This window comes from Carassius carassius, chromosome 40 (genome assembly GCF_963082965.1).
Source record: "Carassius carassius chromosome 40, fCarCar2.1, whole genome shotgun sequence".
In the NCBI taxonomy this organism is placed as follows: domain Eukaryota; kingdom Metazoa; phylum Chordata; class Actinopteri; order Cypriniformes; family Cyprinidae; genus Carassius; species Carassius carassius.
The window spans coordinates 3972080-3991776 of NC_081794.1; the positions used below are offsets into that span (position 1 = coordinate 3972080).

At 37.0% G+C, this 19697-nt stretch overlaps 1 protein-coding gene across 1 annotated transcript in view; it reads left to right on the forward strand.

Annotated features, from left to right (window-relative positions):
• Positions 1-1797: 1797 nt before the first annotated feature.
• The window catches only part of LOC132121978 (sodium channel protein type 4 subunit alpha A), a 53476-nt gene continuing 35576 nt past the window's right edge, over positions 1798-19697 (forward strand). The window contains exons 1-3 of the mRNA XM_059531755.1: positions 1798-1892; positions 1988-2122; positions 19341-19644. Coding sequence (XP_059387738.1) covers positions 19393-19644 — 252 coding nt within the window. The 5' untranslated portion in view covers positions 1798-1892; positions 1988-2122; positions 19341-19392. The remainder of the gene's footprint in view (positions 1893-1987; positions 2123-19340; positions 19645-19697) is intronic.

Sequence of the window (19697 nt, forward strand, 5' to 3'; positions counted from 1 at the left end):
CTAATGAGCCTTGTAATAGAAACTCTGCCCTCTACTGTAAATATACGATTACAAAAGCTACTTATCTTGACATAGTGTCACTTTTATATAAAACAATTATATATATTAGCATAATAACTAATATATAGTACTAATCAATAAGTAGCCTACTTAAAGAAATCCATAAAGTATTATTAAAGACTTATGCATTATGCTACTACAAATGTCAAAATATTAATTATGGTTTTTCTTTGAAGGGTTTCATTGTGGCATTGTTACTTCTTGAACTGTGAGGTCTAATACATTTTTTTTATAACATATAAAAATATAAAGTAATACTGTATGACGTTACCAGTTAATGAATGCATTATAATAGTTTTATAGAGGTCCAGAATGAACTACTGTAAGAAAAGAGATTGGGAAATATAAGTTCCAAACTGACAACAACACTTTTCAAATGGCGACTCAAGTCTTCACTGCATAATCTTAAGTATGTTTTATCACAACTGCACTTAAAGGTTTAGTTCACCCAAAAATTAAACATCGCTGATCATGTTAATTACGGTGTGGGATACTCTCCATAATGGCAGAGTGGTAACTCAGGGAGAAGAATTGTTGAATAAATTGTTATTATTGTTTTCTTTGCGCACAAAAAGTATTGTCGTAGCTTCACAAAACTGAAGTTAAGCCACTGATGTCACATGGACAATTTTACTAATGTCCTTAGTACGTTTCTGGACCTGGGAATATTACAGTTGCATTGCTGTCTATGGTAGGGTCACAGATTTGATCAAAAATATTTTAATTTGTGTTTTCTGAAGATGAATGAAGGTCTTCTGGTTTTGGAGCAACATGAGGGTTTTCTTGCTGAATTTCTTTGCTTACTTTTCTCAAATAGCCTGTTACACCAGAGGATGGCGCTACATGTTCAGTATTTAATGTAATGTATTACGTCATCAATATCACTTTTCAAACCTGAGCTACTTTTCAGTCAGTAGCCTATGTACAGTAGGCTAACATGCTTGTAATATGCATTAAACATTCAATATTAAACGGTGTGCTAATTACGATGTGAATACTTTCAGTAATTTCTTTCTTTCTGATTAAAAGAATGTTGTTGTTAGCATGTGCAATTCAATGGTAGTAGCCTACTTCCTCCCTTCCAAGAAGCATCTGCAACTTTATCAGTGGGAGTGATCAAGTATATTAGATTTCTGCTCAGCTGCCTGATCTACTTCAAACGGGCGGTGTGTGTGCGTGAGAGAGAGAGAGAGAAAGATAGAAAGAGAGATTGTGAGTTTCTATATATATATATATATATATATATATATATATATATATAGATAGATAGATAGATAGATAGATAGATAGATAGATAGAAATGCTTTGGGTATGAATATAAAGTATTCAAGGCCCTGAAACTTAAAAAACACAATTTATATTAGGCCTATTTAATCATGACTGGTAGCATGTAAAAAAAAAAAAATATATATATATATATATATATATTAAAAATTACATTGGGCTAGCTACTACAGCTCCAATTATTAATTCATTTTCAAATTCATTAAGAATTAAAATTAAATCTTAATCGCGTTAATCGATTTATTCCTTTGAGAGATTTTCGCGCCTTTTATCAAATCAACGGTCAAAATACGCGTTTGAATTCCCACTCGCGAGCCCTGTATGTCGTATACATTCTGAATATTTGTTCGATATTCAACAGTATAGCTTATTTTCGTTCGATATATTTTATAAATAAGGAAAACAAACAGTTTATATACTCATTTGTGTTCCAGCTACCGTATGTCAAAATCTTTAAATATTTGTGTGTGGAAAATCCTTTTCTTCTCCATAGGTGATACAGAAATTATTATAGTAAAACAACTCATAAAAGCATCTGTCCAGGAAAGGTAAAGTAGCCTAGAAATAGCGTTTTAATGTTTCAGGACCCTCGTAAGTAAGAGTTTTCCAGTGATGATCTTCTGTACCTGCGGCTCAATCTCAGGTTTCATTCAAGACGTTTCTGCGTCAGCAACAGCTGTCCTGGAGCTCGCGCTGGCCCTGGTTAAGAGAACAGACTTCAGCTGGGAGGAAGACAAAGACTGAGGGTTTTGTGGAAATATTTACCTCACTGTGACAGGTAAAGCTGTGATCTAGAGCAATGTCTGCATGACGTATAGGTCAATGAGGGCAATGCTCTGTCTGTATCTGGAAAGCTGCAGGATTAATTTTGGCCCCCAAGGGTTTTGATTTCACTGTTGATTTAATTTACTGTTGAGCATGTCTTGATAGAACTTTCTAGCTTGATTTGATAGAATATGAAATAGAATGTTGAGGAATTATCTGTAATAAAATTGTGACTAATATTGAACAGAATGCGATATTTTATCAGAAATTCAAATTAGGATTTCACGAAGTCATTAAAAATGGGAAAGTGAGAAAGATTTGAAAACATTTCTCAAAAAATTCTTGATTCTAAATGGTCAGTTTTGTCATTCTGCTGGCAAATCTTTTTGTATAACAACCACTAAATATATAATAATTGTATAATTGACCATAGTCTCAGGCAAACTGTTTCTTATAACTGCACTAGATTCATGTCCTGAAATCACGCTGTGGCTTTTCTTTTAAAACAATAAAATAATAAATAATGAATACTGAAACTCAATTCAGTACTCATGTCTTTTTTATATATTATTTTGTTATATATTTTATATATAAATTTGATTTCTAAATGAGATTGGCAGTGTTGCCTCATTTTCCAGTCTTATCTTTATCACTGTCATGCTCATTTACCCTCCTTGGGACTTCCACAAATGTAAACGTGAACTATACACAGAACTTTTGTTTATGTCTAATGTGTCAGGTCTATTATTCCAGCAGATGCTGATCGTGTAGCCGTACACTTTTTCCCATCCCAACAGTGTATGGAGTCAGAGTTAAATATAGCCCATGTCTTCATTTCAAGGGCTCGGTTGATGATGCTCATAGCGCTCAGTTGTACCCCACCATTCCTCCCCTGTTAATCCATGTTGCCCTGATCAGAGGTGTAGGATGATGGAGACTTTGGACTGCTGGTCCCAAGATGCTCGTCAAAAGCACTCAGATCAGATTTTGCTTAACCCCCCTTCAGTTTTGTGCTCTTGCCTTTCACAGAGGTAGTGGAAGTAGACTTTGTCTCATGTAGACAGCATTGTTTCAGAGAAGAGCCAGCTTTAAGGTTGTTTAATGCTAGCTTTGGCTTGAGAATGAAATAAAAGGAGATGCTTGTTTTTAGTTTGATCTCTTAGGGCAAGATTGAGACATGAGGTTGGAACTTGTGAGCTTCCCTGGCTAGTTTCATAATATTAGCCCAGACTGGATGGGATGGATGCAGGGAGTTAAATGGTGACACCATCATGTATATGATACAATCTTGGGTATATAGATGGAGCAACACAGCGTCATTCAGTGACATACTATTTGGTGTGGATTTTGTTGAATTAGAGGATGAGTCGTCTAGAGTGTGTGCGTCTCTACTGGGCATCACATGTTCTTGGACGCAGTAGGTGTTGGTTTTAGGTTTCTTTCACTGGTGGAACCATGTGATCTTCTGGCGATCCCCCTACCAGCACTCTCTTACGTGCAAAAAGGGAATCAGTGTTGAAGGTGCAGACATAAATTTGACCCGTTTCATAGACACCACACACTTATGTGCATCTGTAGTTTGTAGCATCCTGACATTTGATATCTTTACACATGATATGTGTTGATTAGAGCTGTTACTAGCCCCCATCAAAAAATTTGTCTTTTGTTTTACCATTAGATACTGTTACGGATATATTTATATAAATTGGCTTTGCAGTCAAGCTGCTTCATTGCTGACAAATGTCAAACGACATTTGAAGGTTTCTTTTCCTGCAATGGATTGTGGGTAAATATCTTATCTATTGCTTTTATGTTTTTGATTTTCAAAATATCTTATTGGTATTTCAGAGTGAGAAATTCCTTAAAAGGATTTGATGTAAATCAATCCAACCGAATCACGAACAAATTGAGAACATTTTGCAGACCTAATAAGATGAGATCAAAAAGTGATTTGTTCCTGATTCTAAACAATGGATAGAAAACAGACACAACATGATTTCTGAAGTATTATAAGAAAAAATGATTCTCAGGTCAGTATAAGGTAAACTCCAGTGCCACAGGAAAATAGGTATTGTGACACCTCTGGTCACAATGAATTGTCATTTAATTTAATATTTCATTTAAAAAAGATAACTCAGTGTTATTTCAAGTCTGTAGTACTATGACTTCTTCTGTGGAAGACAAAAGAAGCTGTTTTGCAGAATCTCCACGCTACTCTTTTCTAGTATTCAACAAACTGAATGCCAATCAAAACGAACAAGAAAAGCACAATCAAAATCAGAGACATGATTTAGAGGCAACCTGAATTTGAGTACAGTACTGCTCATATTTTTTTTATTTTTCTCTCTGTATCCTGTTGTTCAATACTTTCAAATATATATTCAAAGTTGCTGTGTCTTAAAGGTGTACAGGTGTGAATGTGAATTGAGAGCTACAGGGGAGGGAGGACTTTCAGCTAATAACAACTGAATGTTAGTCTGTTTCTCACAGAAAGCTATAGTATGGCTTCAGAATACTTAAAATATTATGAATGATTCATATAGAGTATGTTTATGCTTGTTTTGTATTGTTTGGAGCTTGACAGTCACTGGTCAGTGTTCACTTTAAATAAATAAGCAGCTTAGACATTAGCAAAATATCTACTTTAGTGTTACACAGAAGACGGGAATGTACTGGTTTCAAATGGCATGAGCGGTAGTAAATAATATCTGTATTGTTAACACGCTTTTATGCTAGTCCATCTCCTGTCTCTTACATCAAAATCCAGCCACATATTTGTGTAGAGCTGTTTAAACACTGCTTGATCTATGCAGATTTCTCTCCTGATTCAGACCAATTAAGGATTTCTGCTACATAGACCTTTTACTATTTCCTCAAAATGTTCAAAGATGCCTTTGACAGTTTTTCAAATCCTAGAGTCCAACATTTTAGTGAATACATACATCTTTCTAGAAGTGATTTTCATTTCAAATGTCAAAACCTTGCATAGTGATTTCAGTTGATAGCAGTAGATCCAGCATACATTAAGGCCAATACACACCGCACAGACAAACTGTCATGTTCACACTGCCCCAACAAACAACAACAAACTTAGAGTGACAGAGAGTCAAATTAACACTATGTCTTCACCGGACTCAACAGTTGTCACATCGTGCCGCATCCAGTGTAGACAGCATCACTGATTATAATTAGTTGAAACTTTGTATTTTGTTGCTGCACTGTGCTGTTTGTGTCCAGTGTAGTCTGTATGGGTATACGTCTGACTGAGGTGGGGAAGATACTGATGATCCTGTAATGATCCTGTAACCACAATCAAAATTTGACTTTTATTAATGCGTGTCATTTTTTGCCTGAAAAGACGGCAAATAAAATGAAAGAGACTGTGGGTGAAGCACGCTTTAAGTGAAATATGCACAATGTCATGGCAATGGTTCATCAGATTACCACAACCCAACAAACGGTGATTAAGCATGTTCAGTCGGGTGAAAACAAACTCTAACCAACGCCAACACACTGAGTCAACAAACTCCAACAGACTAGTTTGATGGTGTTTGTCTGTGCAGTGTGAACAGGCCTTTGGGGCTTTACATGAGGCCTTATAGAGACCAGAGAGAAAGGTTAAGTAGACATGGCAGTTAAAGAGAGGCATGGTTTACAACCCTTTAAGAAGACATAGACCCAGAGCACGCCTCATGTCATCACACTATAGTCATAAAATGCCTGCTTGTACTGCTGATCATTTGTTTACAACTTACCACATAGGCATAAGTACGGGGTCAAGCAGTCATGAATGGATATAGTCAAGCTACTGCGGATTATGTTAAAGTGAAATGAAGAGGTGTTTTGCTATGTTGAATGTCTGTCAGTTGTGTAGCATAGTTATATAGTTTTAAGATGCATTATATCATTTTAAGAGGATGACATAATTCATCTGAACCTTTTCTTGCATTAATTAACTTTGTTTTAGCTGAATGTCAATGCTTGTGCTCTGGTGCAAAGTAAAAATAGGCTTTTATTTTCCCTTTGGATGTCAGTCAGTGACGCTTTGTTTTATGAGCCAACATCGATCATGTGTTAAAACCTCTCAAGCGGTTGCCCATGGACAGTTACTCCAAAAAGTATTTGGACACTTAAGCTGCTTTAAATATGTTTGAAGTGTGAAAAAAAGTGTTATTGCTAAACAAAATTTTTGTTGAGCAACTTCTAAGCAGAAATATGTGTATGAAGTAGGGGACTTCACTTTGAACATGATGAGAATGATTTAAATTTTAATTAATTTTAACGGGTCTGTCTCATGGCGGGGTTTTCTTTCTTTCTTTTTTTCCCTTTTTTTTCATTGAGATGGTTCGGAAAGAAGTGATTCAGGTCAATTTGGGTCTGGTATAAATCTTAGAATTCAGAAGACGTCTAAAAGGATTTTAACTCCTCTCATGTTCATATTTTTCATTTTGGTGAAATATTGCAAAAAAGGCCCACACATTGGGAAGATTAAAATAGTCAACAAAAAAAGCAAATGCGAGATTAAAACCACTGCTTGACTGAGAAAAGTGTAATATTGCCTATGTTATTTTTATTCTCATTTTTTGCATTTGCTTTTTTTGTGTTTTTTCATCCTTATAGTGTGCCATTTTTTGTTGTTGTAAATTTTAGCTTGTTTGATTATTGTGGTTTACTCAATTTATATTTAGTCATTTAGAAGACGCTTTTATCCAAAGCGACTTACAAATGAGGACAACAGAAGCAATCAAATCGACAAAACAGTTATAATATGTAAGTGCTGTGACAAGTCCTGGTTTGTCTAACGCAGTACACATAGCAAGGTTTTTATAATAATAAAAGGAAAACAAGTAGATACACTAAAAAAAAAAAAATAGACAACTCAAGTGTTAGAGGGTCATTTTTTATAATAAATAAAAAGAAAACAAGTACTGTAGATAGCATAGAGAACACTAGCGTTAGAGGGTTATTTTTAATAATAATAAAAAATAAAACAAGAAGATGTAATAGAAAAGGAATAAAGAACGCTAGTGTTAGGGTCTTTTTCCATAAATATAAGCCATAAATATTTTTCTTGATGGTGTGCTTCTTTTACCTTTTTTTGTTTTAAATTTGTGCAATGATGTTAATTTTTAAGAATGGCTTAGGTGTCCAGATATTTTTCAAGGGAATTGTACATGAAAAGACTGTATGGATTGATGTCTCTGTGTTTTGCTGCCAAACCAGCCACTGAGTATCAGTTATCTGAAAAAGCATTGCATGGATCACTCAGATGAAGAGAAGTGTGTGTGCATAACAGTCTGCCTGTTGTTCTTGGCTGTAGATACAATAAGAGATGAAGTAACCCAAGAGCATATATTGGCATGTCATCAGACAGCATTATGCACTTCTGTCCTATGATTGAGCCTTCAGTGTAACTTGCATGTTGGTTTTAGACAAACTTCTTTTTGACAGACAGTACAGCTATAAAAAAAAAAAAAAAAGGAAGACATGAGCAAGCTTTTCGGACTATCCGGTAGTATATCTCTTTACTTGTTGAAGACCTGATCTAATGCAATCAGGAAATATCTTCAACAAAGCCTCTGCAAGAAGTATATTTTAAGACTTGGGGAAAACTGGGCCTCTGACCTGATACAGGCTCTTAAAAAGTATAGGAGGGGGCGGTGCTCTTTCTCATCCTGTAGTGATAAGAGAGATCTTGATGGTTGCTTATTAACCCCCCCCCCCCCCCCCCAGAATGGCATAGTGAAGCATGATATCAGTGGGAAAATGGCATAGAATGTCCTCCATTTTTGGCAGGAAACTCTTAAAGGGGACATATCATGGGCAGCATTGCTCTTTTGAAAGCTTTTCATGGACTGTGTAGACAAACTTACCATTTTTTGATAAAAGGCTGCAAAATTTAATGACAAAGACTTAAAATGCTACTGATGTCACAACCATAAGCACATGACAATTTTAAAGAAAAGAGAGGTTGAATAAAATAACAATGAATCGGTAGTAGACCAACAGTAACTTGCTGTTGTAACTCAACAGATTATGTGCTGTAGTAGCTGGAAGGATCAAGGGGAAAGATAATTTGTTCTGGTGTTTAAAGGAGTACAAGTCTGGGTGTTGGGAGATTAGGTGTGGGTCGAGCTGAGTTGGTGTGCTTGCCTGTTTATTGGTGCGATGCAAGTAAAGCTGGAATGAGCAGAGTCATCGCACTTCTGTAACTCGATGCTGAACCGTGATGGCCCACGGCAGCTGGGCGGCTACCATATCGGTGTTTGTGTGGTACGCATGTGTATAACAGTAATACAGAGTGTATGTCTGCTTTTCACTTTTCCTGCCCCTCATACCTTGTATACTGGGGCCCCATAAAGAAACACTTAATCCTCTTAGGCATATGTGTGCATTCAACTTGCACTTACACTGTCAGAAAAATATATTACTCTACAACAGCTTTTCACTGAGGTAGTAACCTCAAAGGTACACCTTTGTTTCTCTTTATTCCTAAATGGTGTATTTTAGTAACTTAGAATAGTATTATGTTCACTTAAGGTAGTACTATGTATTCCTATTGCACTATTATGAACACTTAACACTTTTCACTTTGGGGGTAAGAAGGTACAAAAGTGACCCTTTAACGTTAACACACCCTTAGCTTTAAAAGCATAAGATCCCACCCTCCTTGCAAATCACCCTTCAAAGCCACACCAGGGAACTACACTAACCTTTTCCACTGGTGGCACTTGCGCGACTAACTTTTTCAGTTACTGGCACAAAACATGATTTGGTCGCACAAATGTTTTATAGTAAGCCGCTCTGGATAATAATGAAGCTGTATTGCATACAGATGTGCTTTTAATTTTACTTGCCATCTTTTAAACCACATGTCTTCTTGTTTTATTTCTTACAGTACACACAGTGCATTGCTCTGTCTTGGTACCTTAACCCAGGGCCGCAGCTGGGGTTAGAGGGGCCCCGGTGCAGGTTGTACCAGTGGGCCCTGTTTAAAATAATTTACTACGGTTTTAAATAATTTTACGGTTTAATATTTACTGTATGTTCGTTCTATTTATTTATTTATTTGTGCTATTTACACAATGAGTACTTTTTTTTGTAAAATAAAATACACAGTCAAACCAAAATGGATTCAGACACCTTCAACATTTCTCACATTATCACAGTTTATTTGTTATAGTTTAGAAATTGGTAATAAAATATGACAAGAACTTAGGGTTAAACTGTGTCAGAACAAATTCCTCTTGATAATGTCAGATAACTTTGATAGAAAGATATGTAATGGAATCAACCAAAACTTCAGACAACTGTCAGTATGACAATATTTACACAAATATCCATACTTTGTTGAACAGTTACCAAGCAAGCAATGCTTAATTTTGTTAATTTTGTTGTGAAAAGGTTGCATTAGCAATTAAAGAAAGAAACATTTAAGCAAAAAATGGTCAGGTCCCTAATTTATTATTATTATTTTTAAAATTGTCACTGGTAGTCTACAGTATGAAGAATTTTTGGGTATAATATTTCACAGTTCGCTGTATTTTGCTATACTCACGTACATAAATGAACTAGTGTCCTTCACCCACTAGTAAAAAAATATAATCAATTATATATGATATTATATTTGACAAAGATATTTTTGATTTGACTGTGGATAAATTCTTGTTAAAACTACAATGTAATTCAGTCAAGAGCAGTGAGTGATTTACTTTCATTTTCATACATTAAAGACCCTGACAGCAGAGCTAGTAAATTAGGCGCGGTCACTTTAAGAGACAATACATCCATTACTTTCCAACTCTTTACTTTCACTTAAGACATTACCACAGACTTTTCGAACACACTTTCGAAGACAGGTATTTTGACATATTTAGTATGTATTTGTCGGTACAAAAGCAAGAAAACTTTGAGAAGTGTCTCTGCGTGCGCCCTGAACACCGCGGTGCTGAATTGGGCTCTTTTGCTTTTCGCTCTTTTTTTCTGTTTGTTCAAACTGCGATTTGTATTTGTTTGTTCAGGTGCAGGAGGACGCGAACGTCCTGAAGTAGAGCTCGGTTCAGTGTTGCTGTCCGTGAGACACGGCTCTCTCGTGCGCACCGAACACAGCGCGAGTAACCAGCTGCTCAGTTCAGCTTTCCCGCATTGCGGGGCTGAAGCCAACATGATGTGTTGAATGCTTAGAGCACGTTATAAAACGTATTTTTAAAATACACATTACTGTTTTAATAAATGCTCAATCATAGCATATTGCCTAAAACATAAGGTAGGTACAAAAATATCAGTTATCATTTGCTACCTCAAAAAAATTTGGGTCGCAATGTAATTTCAAAAGGTCGCATATGTGACCATTTTGGTCGCAGTGTAGTTCCCTGCACACCTCCCAACCCTTATGGACACCTTGGTAATTTAATCGCCATTGGCTAGTACCGTATTTTCCGCACTATAAGGCGCACTTAAAAGCCTTTGATTTTCTCAAAAAACGACAGTGCGCCTTATAATCCGGAGCGCCTTATATATGGATCAAGGCGCTCTGTCAAAATGTTGACATTCCTTTTAGCACAGCTCCGTCTAGTGGATGCATAACGCAAACCCAGTCAAACGTTTGACTGCAGTATGTTCTATTCTATGCGCCTTATAATCCGGTGCGCCCTATATATGAAAACAGGTTTAAAATAGGCCATTCATTGAAGGTGCCCCTTATAATCCGGTGCGCCTTATAGTGCGGAAAATACGGTACAATTTTTTGTTTACTCACCAGACTGATATATAATAAATGTTTGTATAATGGCACAGTTTTTTAATTAACTAAAAAGAACACTTAACATCAGTCTGTCAGACTTTATAATATGATATTCAATATTATTTAATGATAGAACTTTAGTAATTAGAATTAAAACTTGTTAACCATGTTTGAATGCATATTAGTCATTTTAACTGAACATTTTAATTGGACTGTGGTGGTGCTTTTTTGGTCGTTAAGCGTTTCTGTAAAAACAATTTGGGAAAAAAAAAAATACTGATAAGCTAATAATTAGGGCTGTGTCAGGATAGTACACTGGAGACAGATGTTATAGAATTCAACACAGAGTCTTTATTCAAAACAAGAGTTCGTGAAAGGTGAGTTGAGGTTAATATCAGGTGCGGTTTCTGTGGAGTTCACTTCAATGAAACACAGGTGAGTTCATCAAGTGTCGAGACGTCAAAGCCACACAATTCCAGGATATTAATGCTTGTCTCTTTTGCCTTGCAGAGGAAGGTCAATGCCCAGAGAGTCGCATGAGAACTCCGTAGATATCGGGGCTCGTTGGGAATTCAGGTAACAGATTTTGTCACAGGCGTTCTGGAGACAGGAGAACAAAGACACACAGGTTAACTTCTCAAAAGGTAAGTATACGTTACTTCTGGTGATCTTCCGAAGTCGAGGTGAGCTGGAGACAAGATCGTGAGGTCGATTCCTGTTGGAGATCCTAATCGAGGCTCAACCCAGAACTGGTGCTGAGATACCTGTTTTATAGTGCCTTGATTAGCTTGTTAAATAGGAACAGGTGTGGGTGCTTAACTGGGCAGGATCCTGACACTACCCCCCCTCCAGGGTCCGCGCAAGCGGACCTTTCCTTCCAGCCATGTGGGGTTCAGGAGAATCTTGAAGCCAACACCATGGTGGAGCCAACAGTGGGAGGAACCAGGGAGGAGCTTTGACAGGGGGATTGGGCGACATCCCGAGGCCGATCCACGGAGGCGTGCTTGACGGAACCAGCGGAACGGAGTGCTCGACGGACCAGGTCGATGTTGCCGGTCTGGAAGCCCAAGGCCGAGTGACTGGCTCGCGTGCCTGAGGTGGAGCTGAGGACTCGGCTGACCAGGATGACGATGGGACGAGCGAGGATGACAGGGGAACCGAAGGAAGGGAGGAGCCAGGTGAAGACCGGAGACCGGGAAGTCCATGGCGGAAGCTGAGCGAAGACCGACCGAGGTTTGTCTGGATGGACAAGGGAGCCCGGAGGAGTCCTTGGGCAAACGGGCCTCGGTGGAGCCAAAGGGATACAGAGACGGTGCGGAGCTGGCGGGCTGACGGGCCGAGGTGGAGACATGGGTCTGGAGGGCCGCAGTGCAGCAGGGGACTCCGCGCAATCCTGAACTGGTGAACTGAAAACCTCTTTGGGGTCTGTCGGGACATCGGGAGCCTCTTCGGAGCCTAACGGGAGGTCGGGAGCCTCTTCTGGGCCTGACAGGAGATAGGGAACCTCTTCGGAGCTTAATTGGGGTTCAGGAGTCACTTCTGGGCTTAACGGGAAATCAGGAATCTCTTCGGAGCCTGATGGGAGATCGGGAGTCTCCTCGGGGTCTGACGGGAGATCGGGAACCACTTCTGGGTCCAACTGGGTTTCAGGAGCCACTTCTGGGCTTAACTGGGGATCGGGAGCCCATCCTGGGCTTAACGGGGGATCGGGAACCCATCCTGGACTTGACTGGGGATCTATCGGGGGAAGGTCTGTGGAGGAGTCTTCGTCTATAAGTTCTCCGAAAACCTCTCTGAAATGGCGGATGAATTTCTGGAAGGATGAGGTGACCGGAGTTTCCTGACACCACAACACTTCGACCCATCTCAATGCGGCACCGGATAGTTGCAGGATAATAAAAGAGATTTTTGATCTCTCTGTAGGGTATTGATGAGCATGTTGTTCTAGGATGAGCAAGCATTGTGACAGGAATTCATTGCAGTCCTCCTCCAGGCCAGAGAAGGGCGCTGGTCGTGAGACTGGACTTGTCATATACGCCATCATGGAAGTGGTGTTAGCTGAAGCGCTGTCCTCGGGCTGTTCTGAATTCACTTTCGGTTTTCGTCGAGCCTTCTGTCAGGATAGTACACTGGAGACAGAGGTGATAGAATTCAACACAGGGTCTTTATTCAAAACAAGAGTTCGTGAAAGGTGAGTTGAGGTTAATATCAGGTGCGGTTTCTGTGGAGTTCACTTCAGTGAAACACAGGTGAGTTCGTCAAGTGTCGAGACGTCAAAGCCACACAATTCCAGGATATTAATGCTGGTCTCTTTTGCCTTGCAGAGAAAGGTCAATGCCCAGAGAGTCGCATGAGAACTCAGGAGATATCGGGGCTCATCGGGAATTCAGGTAACAGATTTTGTCACAGGCGTTCTGGAGACAGGTGAACAAAGACACACAGGGTAACTTCTCAAAAGGTAAGTATACGTTACTTCTGGTGATCTTCCGAAGTCGAGGTGAGCTGGAGACAAGATCATGAGGTCGATTCCTGTTGGAGATCCTAATCGAGGCTCGACCCAGAACTGGTGCTGAGATACCTGTTTTATAGTCCCTTGATTAGCTCGTTAAATAGGAACGGGTGTGGGTGCTTAAGTGGGCAGGATCCTGACAGGCTGTGTATCGATTCAGATGTCCCAATTCAATTCGATTTCAATTCACAAGCTCTCGATTCGATTCGATTTTTGGTTCGATTCTTGATTTTTATTTTTTATTTTACATTAAATTAATTTAGTTTTAATACAAATGCTATTGATATTTTATTTAAAAAATGAACAGTAAACATCAGTTTACAAATGGTGAATTTATATATATATAAAAAAGCTACAGGACTGTATTTCAAAACCTTTTTTTGTACAGGGTCCTTTTTTAAATAATAATAGGGTTCTTCTTGTTCTTCTTAATTTTTCTGGTAATCAGATGAAGGCATAAAATGATTTAATTTATCTTAATCAAATGAATTTTTTTTTTGGCAAACAAAGTGCTGCACAACAAAGGTTTACTGTTAAAATTAAAAAGAAAACAAATGTGATTATTTCTTTGAAAATAAAGATTTATTAATATTTATTATTAGTAGAAGTAGCATTGTTGTTACATTGAGTCTTAAGACTGCTAAATAGTCATATTTTGATGAGTACTTCACGTTAATCTAAACGCACTGTATATTTTGATGGGTTGCCGTGAGAAACTTGCAGCTGCTGTGTATGTGATTAGTTTTGTCAGATTAAATGGTAAAATGCTAATGAAGTGACTCTCAGAGCAGCTGGGGATGAAATGTGTGTATTAATATCATAATGAGATGACAGAGGCTGATTAATGAAAAGATTCACATTAATCAGATTAAATGTTTGCTGAAATAAATACCGGAAAAGATCGATTTGCATCTTTTGGGAATCGATATCAAATCGCCGTCATTAAAAACCCGGCAGTTCTTAAAAGCTGAGGAATTCCAAAGGAACTCTTATTTTGACAGGAAAATACAAGAAAGAATGTTGTTTACATGTAGTGCATCAATTCTCTCTTTCACTTTCTCTCTCTCTGTCTCTCTCTCTCTCTCTCGCTTTCTCTCTGCATGTGGTGAGACAAAGTGATGGCAAGGCATGTGCCTTCACACTAGAGTTTATGATAATTAAAATACAGGTGTGCTGCATATCCATTGAGATGAACTGAAAAATAGCACAGATTGTTTGAGAAAGAATGAAATGGCGAAGTGCTCAGTTAGTGTTCAGCAAATGAAAATATATCTGTGCTAAACTTATACTTAGCCTCCAATACACTGGTGAGTAAAATCTGAGAATTTATCAATGGTGTCTAATATTATTAATATTAGACACCATTTAGCCACCCAGAGTGAAGATTTAGTATCCAAGTGATTTACTCGCAATGTAGAGGATTGCCTCCTCTAAACCATATGAACACCCATAGGCTAGCCAGCAGCACGATGAGAGACAGCACTGGTGGAGGGTTAAATGCAATGCTGTCTTATTACATCATGTGTCATTCACTCGTGAGAAAACATTACAGTACAATGCTCATAATATTACAATAATAACACCTTCCATTTTGGCTGAGTCTGTAATAGTGTAATGGAACGCACTGATGACTTACCATGTCTGTGTGAACAGGGTGAACAGGGTGTGCAGTGGTATGCAAATATATACTTTGACAGGCAGGTAACAGCCTATCATAATCATCGGCCCAAGGAATATAATTGGACAAACACTTTATGGTGCTATGCCTACCACAGATGATATAAATACATATAAATACATTTAAACCTCTTAACTTAGTGATTGCTATCGGGATGTGGAGACTTTCAACAACCATAATTTTAAAGAATTTTTATAAAGAATAAAGAATTTAATAAATATTTTTTTTATATTTATATTAATACATTTACATTTAATTTTCTATTTTTTTTAACCAATACACACACAGTAAGGGACAGACTGGGATTAAAAAATGGCCCTGGATTTCTTCCAAATAGGTCTACCACAACTACAAACAGTAGCTACTATCTCATTATATTGCGGTAATCCTATTGCATTTATGGCAGATAACATCACAAAACCCATGGTGACTGCTGAAAAAAACAATAGAAACCATCACAGAAATTTTAATGATTTCCACTACAAATACCATTACAAACATTACAAACCATCAACTTTTAACCATTAAAACAGTTAAATAATGGTTTCCTGTATTATGTTTTGGGACATATTAAATTAGGATTTAGTAACTTTAACAAATATAGAATAGAAGTTGACCAATTACCAGTAGAGACCAACAGGTGCCATTACAGTTTCCATTAAAACCAATAAAAGTTTCATTATAACCAGTAAAACCGTGTGTGATGGTTTCTATTTTCTTTTTTTTTACAAAGGATTTAAATAAATGTATTATCGTATTAACTTAAATACTTGAAATCTACACAAAAAGAGCAGAATGCAAAATGTATCTGATAATGATAACCATAAACCTAAAATCTAGAAACCTGAAACAACATTCTTTATTCATATGTGATTCATATGTATTCGTGTGTGTGTGTGTGTGTGTGTGTGTGTGTGTGTTTAATGTTAATCAGACTAATCAGGCTACTTCATTTACTCTAAAATGTACCCATTGTAGAATTGCTGCTGTCTCTTTATGAATTAATGTAATATTCATGCCAGACAATAAAGAGTAATAAATGGCAGTGGTTGCTTGGACCTGGAATTTTACTTTAGTGCTACAGGCTACATGCTGTGTATAGTGAAAGAGGCAGGCAAAGGTAACACTCCTTTGCATCAGTTTTGGTCTCTGACCAAAAACCTGTAAAAGCTTTGTTCGTCTTCGATCACAATTTAAGATATTTTGGATGAAAACCGGGAGGCTTGTGACTGTCCCATAGACTGCTAAGTAAAATACACTGTCATAGTCCAGAAAGATGTCCTCAGAATAGTTCATCTGCCATCAGTAGTTCAACCATAACGTTATGAAGCAACTAGGAATACTGTTTGTAAGCGAAGAAAACTAAAAGAATTACTTTATTCAACAATTCCTTTATCAACAGTCTTCTCTGTCTCTCCACATCACTCAAACGCTCTTCTGTCAACCAAGCAAAGGAATTCTTGAATAAGCTCGTTATTTTTGTTTTATTTGCATACAAGTATTCTCATCACTTCATAATGTTATGGTTAAACCACGGATTGCTGATGCTTTTCATACTTTTCTGGACCTTGACAGTGTAACGTACTTGGCAGTTTATGGGACAGTCACAAGCCTCCCGGTTTTCATCCAAAATATCTTCAATTGTGTTCTGAAGATGAATAAAGCTTTTATGGGTTTGGAACGACATGGGAGTAAGTGATTAATGAAAAAAAAAATTGGGGGTGGAGTATCCCTTTAATGCTTTAACAGGTTGTAGGGGCGTGTGATGATATAAGTGATCCTGTGAATTTAGATCTAGCTATGTTGTATTTACAGTATTTTCTAGCAGATAAAGTGTTTAGACTTTGCTTTGTGTACTGGCTCGGCATTGAAAACAGGTGAATATAAATGTCAGGAAACATTTCTGGCCACATGTCTAAGTCCATGGACCACTAGTTCTTTGGTAAGTTGTAAGGATCATTGTCAAGACCAAATGTAACCCAGGACCACAAAAGTAGCTTACAATACATTATATGGGTCAAAATTATTGATTTATCATTAGGTTATTATGTAAACAGCATGTTCCATGAAGCTATTTCGTAAATTTCCTACCGTAAATATATCAAAACTTATTTTATGACTAGTAATATGCATTGCTAAGATATTAATTTGGACAATTTTAAAGGTGATTTTCTTAAATTATTATTATTATTATTATTTTTTTTTTGCACTCTCAGATTCCAGATTTTCAGCCAAATATTGTCTTATCTTAACAAACCAAACATCAATGGAAAGCTTATTTATTCATAAATTCATATTTATTCAAGATTATTTATTTACATTTATTCACTTATTCACATTTCAGATGACCAGGGTTACAAATGGCTTCCATTTAAGCAATTGTTTGTTTTACACTTATTTTTGCAGGATATATATATTGTTCTTTATAAATTTTATATATATTTGGTATAATGTTTTAATTCACAGTGTGTTCAAACAGAAACTTACAAAATGGCAGCCTGACACATGTAACCTCCTCCAAAGTAGTAGTGGGCTGCCATTGGCTGTGTCTCTGTGATCTTGTCTTGATCTATGTGAGTTGGCCTGGGTGACTGTGCCTGCTATATTAATAAATAATATGATGTTCTAGAGTAATGTTCAGTTCTTTTTGGTACTGTGGGAAAGTGTCTTGCTGCGGCTCCTGAGCCTGTTTTGCATATTTTGTCACATTTATTTGGGCTGTCCCGTGTCTTAAGAATGGGATTTTACAGGTAGGGTGTTGCAGACTGGAGGTTCAGCTGGTAGTAGTTCATGTCTTACAGGATGTATTAGTCTGCCAAGTGAACATGTTCAAAGTCAGCTTCCAATGTGGCCTTTCCTGGCAGTCCACAGACATCTTAACAGACATGTAAAACCTCTCTGGTGTACAGTTATTGTACAGAAATACTTTTTAGGTCATTACCTTATTAATTTGATCAGATGTAAGCTAACTTAAGGCATAATAATATCAGAAATCTCTACCTTGGGTTGAACATGTAACCTTTCTGATATTAACACAGTCTTAACACTATAAAGCCTTCTCTTTCGTATTGGATAAACATCCTCTAAATGATCAACATAATCACAACTTTGCTGAAATATCTGGTTCACACACTCTACTACATGCTCTCTGTCATCTGACTTATAGTTTATACTTTTTTAGCAATTAAATGGCCTTTTAGTATATATATATATATATATATATACACACTATATTTCTTTTCTAAAATCTTTAAGTAAACTTAAGAAAAAATCATATTTATAGTAGGCTAATGTTTCAAGATCAACATTTACTGGACTGAAGCAACTAAATACAGTATAACTAAATATTCAAATTGTCTTTAATAATCTTAATAATATATATGTATATATTGTATATATGTTAGTAGTCTGCTATACTCTTATTTAATTTACAAGCTTTCAGAATTTATTTAAATGTTTTGGCCATATAAATATCAGCAACTGCACCAAATTGCATATTTTGCTCAGTTTGGGCCTCTGAATAAAATTAAGAATAAAATTAAGCTGTTGAGTATGGGCTCCATACTCTCATATCTCTCTCTACATCATACCATATTTGCCCTAAAAGTGTAAAGTATCAAATATTACACTCAACTTATATATATATATATATATAGACTTATAGCATATATTAGGCTTTACAGAGTTAATCATGTCTAAACTGTATAATGTCTTGATCCCATTCTGAATAAAAGCCAAAAATAAATATATACATTTTAGGAATTCGGTGCGATCAGTAGTCCAGAAATGTGTTTCCTGAACCATTCTTTCTGCCATTTATTTCTTCATACCAAAATAAATAATGTTTTGTATATTTTGTGTGAAATGTTTCATGCATATATGATTTATATTGTTAAGTCAAGTCAAGTCAAGTCTGCTTTACTGTCAATTCTTCCACATGTACAGTACATACATACAGAGAATTGAAATTGCGTTACTTTTAGACCCTTGGTTTATACAGATAACACTAACAAGTAGAACATTAAATACAGATGTGATGAGGCAATAGGGGTACTTGGTAACTGCTCTTGACTACGCCACTCCAATTTTGATAGTCACTAGAGGGTTTCTCTCGCTGAAAAGCTGAAAAAAAAATATTGTGTAGGGTTAAAATGATAAATTATAAATTTGCAAACGTTTTTTTTTTTTTTTTTTAGTTTTCCCTAAAACTGCACTGTATTGCATATTCCAAAATTATTTTCATATATGAGCTCCATAATAACATTTGCCATAATTTCAAATATATTTTTCCTATCTTTCAGGAGCTTTGTGTAGAGATTCCCCATTGAGGTGGTATCTCTTCGCGATGCCAAAATGGCAAGCCTGCTCCCACCCAAAGGCAACAAAGTCTTCCACAGATTCACCCCAGAGTCACTGGTGGAAATCGACAGGCTCATCCAGGAGAGGAGCACCAGGGAGGATGTAGAGGGGGTTGAGGAGGAACCACAGGCTCCGAGCAGTGATTTAGAGGCAGGAAAGTGCCTGCCAATGATCTATGGTGACCCACCTGAGAATTTCCTCAACACTCCTCTGGAGGACATAGACCCCTTCTATAAAACACAGAAGGTCATTCTCACACCCATAAATATTAAGTGGTGTTCTTTATTTAAAACTAAACT